Raw genomic sequence first — 3,050 nt, 5'->3', positions numbered from 1 at the left:
TCAGAAGTATTCTCTCTTCCACACCGGCAGCTCCTGGAAATACACCTCCTCTGGGTTTTCATCGGCTAGAAGAGAGAGAGAGGGAAAATTGATATTCAATTATAGAATTAAAATAGAAATCTTGAGACAAAGCCAGAGTAGAAGACATGCAATCTTTCATCTGGCATTCCTTGAATGTCCTTAAAAGTTTGTGGACCAGAGGGAAAAAAGTGAAATTAATAAATGGCTCTGAGAGAATTGATCTCTCTCTGGAGCTCTTTGTCCTGTAGCATCAACAAGTCAAATTCAAATGAAAAGAAGGTAATTGTGTCCCTTTTTGACCTGAAATTAGACCTTTATGATGACATTTTTTACCCCAGACTGTACCAGTCTCCTTTAATTTCATCAAAAAAGGCCTTGAAAGTTTTTACTGAGATCCTTGAACTTCATGTCTCAGTGTGTGTGTGGGAACCCAGTATTACTTGCACCTGCTAAAAGTGTATCTAAAAGATTTCTCAAGCAGGTGTTCAGAGAGCAGGATCGTAAGATATTTTTTGTGCTTAAAACCATTGAAACGGCAAAAAAAATTAACTGTGGACACTGGTGTTGCAGTAAAACGTATCCAGTTCTTATCGACTAGTCATAGTAATAGTTATTCAGTTTGAGAGAAGGCATAATTTCTAGTGGGGATGGGGGTGCCCCACACTTTTTTAAATTCTATTTTGTCCCCCCAGCTCCGCAAAATTTACTGTTTGAGTTTAGATTCCTCAATGAAATCTCTTTTAACAATGTCCCCCGACTGTCCAGCTGCCAAAATCCAGATGAAAAAGCTCGGAGTTGTTCCCTTTCAATTTTTACAGCGCTCTCGCAGCGGTGAGCTTTATGACCAGCAGCGAGTGTTTTCTCAACTTTTTTTCGCCCTGGCTTTTGCTTTCCACACTAGATACCAGGACGCCCCAACCCTTTGTCTGCTGGAGGTTGCTGGGGCCGATTGAAGAGCTGCAGGCGCTACCGAGGACCGAAAAAAGCACCACCACCTCTTCTCCATGTTTTTTTGGGTTAAAAAAATCCTTAAAGGTATATTTGGATTTACAAACTATAAATACGAGAATTGAATATCAATCAGTCAAGTGGGGAAAAGATGGTTTTTTACTGAATAAAGATGCAAACACAAAATTATCTACAAATAAAGGTAAATGTGATTTGAATAAGGATTAGTGTCCTAATAATACAGCAATATACGTAGAATTTCCCTTATTCTTTTTTTAATACAATTTTTATGGAAAGCATGATAACCATGACATTTGTTATCGTACACACACACACACACACACACACACACACACACACACACTATATAATTTTTTTTTTTTTTTTGACTTAACCGTGCCCCACCTCTTCTAAAACCATACCTACACCCTTTAGTTTGACCTGTACACCTGGTCCAGCTGCTGTGTGTCAGCTGGTACAGATGCTGCTCTCACCTCCCTCTCTGGCCTGCTGCAGGAAGTTGAGCAGGACGGAGGCTGCCTGGTCCACACTCAGCTTCTCTGTGTTCTGACTGCGGGTCTCTGACATGGAACAAATACGAAACACAGATTATCTGTACACTTCAAGGACCAAAGTTGATTCTAGCTCCATGACTGTTTGGGAAACATTTGGGGAAACTTTCTTTTGAATCATCCCTACCAAGTAAAAGAGGTTAACATAGTTAGTTTTAAACAAAAACAAAAACTTCGTCGTACCTAGGTGTAAGGTGTCATAGACATCTCCTTCTTTTCGGTCCTCTGAGATGAATCTGCGTCCCTCTGGAAAGAAAAAAAAAGTTTTTGGAAGGTGATGTCTATTTTTGAAGAAAAAGATAACAGCAATATAAATGAACACACACAATATGTAATATAGCCACACCACTTTTACAACCCAGATCGTCCTTTTCAGAATAGAAGAGCTGTTTTTATTCAGTTACAGGGATTTTATATTTCACAATGGCTGTGACCTTTCGCTCTCGCTCTCGGTTTCCCAAACTGTCACCCTTCATCACAAAGTCATGTGTCAGTTTGGAATAAAATTTCACGATTATATTACACGATGTGTTTGTATTTATTCATACGATTCTTTATTCCATCATGTCGCCTTTATTTAATACTGAACCCTTTGGGTCTCCATACAGGCATATTAACAGTAGGTAAATACATACGTGTGCCCTTGAGGTACAACATAGCCTGCGGGGTCCAATTTCTCCGTTGGAAAGAGCCCTTTAATGAAGAAACAAAGGAATGGGATTTTGTTGCTGCATAAGTTTTATGTTTCTGCCTTTGCCTTTTAATCCTGCTCTCCTGTTCCCTAACAGTCATTCTGTCAGTATGATCATAAAGTCATCCTCAGATTATGAGCCCTTTTTCTTCAGATGAAACATCCCTGTCAATAGTTTTTATGAAGAGAAATAAACCAGCTTTACCTTCGGTGCACCCCAGGACTGTGAGATAAACGTCGCCAGTAGTAAAAGGGTGAGTACGTACGTCAATGTGATGGTCCTCAAAGCCTGTGGGAGACAGAGATAAATGGGAACAAAGGTTTTCCTTCACAGCCGGTAACACAGCAGCATCCCTCTCAGAGCATGACTGAGGCTGACCCGTACACTTCGGTGCGTAATTAGCGCATTACGCACAGAATGCGCGCACCGTGCACGCAGTTTACACAAGCCTTAAATTCATTGAGCAATTTTGGACCGTATGGAAAATAATGTAACTGTGAATATATACGTAGATACGATCTCTGTTTGAATAATGTTTTTCAGTCATATGTTGCGTAAAATGCCATAAAATACTGGACTACATTTACAGATTGTCGTTTTGTAAGAAGTCATTTGTCGTGGTGTTTTATCAAAAATGTATTTGCTTTAATGCAGTCCTTTAAAAAAAAGCAAAACAATGCATTCAACTGTTTTACGTTGGAAAGTAATCTGTATAGGCTCCTACTAGAAAAGGTGAAACTACGATGGAACCGGAGAAAATCGCAGATCTTTCCACCCAATTAAGCCAAAACTTCTCGTCCAGCGTACTTACTTTCAT

General features: G+C 39.7%; 1 protein-coding gene across 1 annotated transcript; it reads right to left on the bottom strand.

Annotated features, from left to right (window-relative positions):
- spx (spexin hormone) lies at positions 1 to 3,050 on the bottom strand. The gene is made up of 6 exons (XM_040153261.1): positions 3,045 to 3,050; positions 2,438 to 2,521; positions 2,177 to 2,234; positions 1,725 to 1,787; positions 1,464 to 1,550; positions 1 to 65 (listed from the first exon to the last, which is right to left on the bottom strand). Exons 1-6 carry the CDS (start codon positions 3,048 to 3,050, stop codon positions 1 to 3), a joined length of 363 nt encoding a protein of 120 aa, XP_040009195.1.

The sequence above is a fragment of the Xiphias gladius genome, chromosome 2 (assembly GCF_016859285.1).
Source record: "Xiphias gladius isolate SHS-SW01 ecotype Sanya breed wild chromosome 2, ASM1685928v1, whole genome shotgun sequence".
In the NCBI taxonomy this organism is placed as follows: Eukaryota; Metazoa; Chordata; class Actinopteri; order Istiophoriformes; family Xiphiidae; genus Xiphias; species Xiphias gladius.
This window is presented reverse-complemented; position numbering and strand designations above follow the sequence as displayed.

What these genes read in the sequence shown, in the direction of transcription:
- spx (XM_040153261.1), bottom strand. An exon ending in AGTCCTGGGGTGCACCGAAG is followed by an intron (nt 2,235 to 2,437) that starts GTAAAGCTGGTT and finishes TCTTCATTAAAG; the next exon opens with GGCTCTTTCCAACGGAGAAA. An exon ending in CTATGACACCTTACACCTAG is followed by an intron (nt 1,551 to 1,724) that starts GTACGACGAAGT and finishes GTTCCATGTCAG; the next exon opens with AGACCCGCAGTCAGAACACA.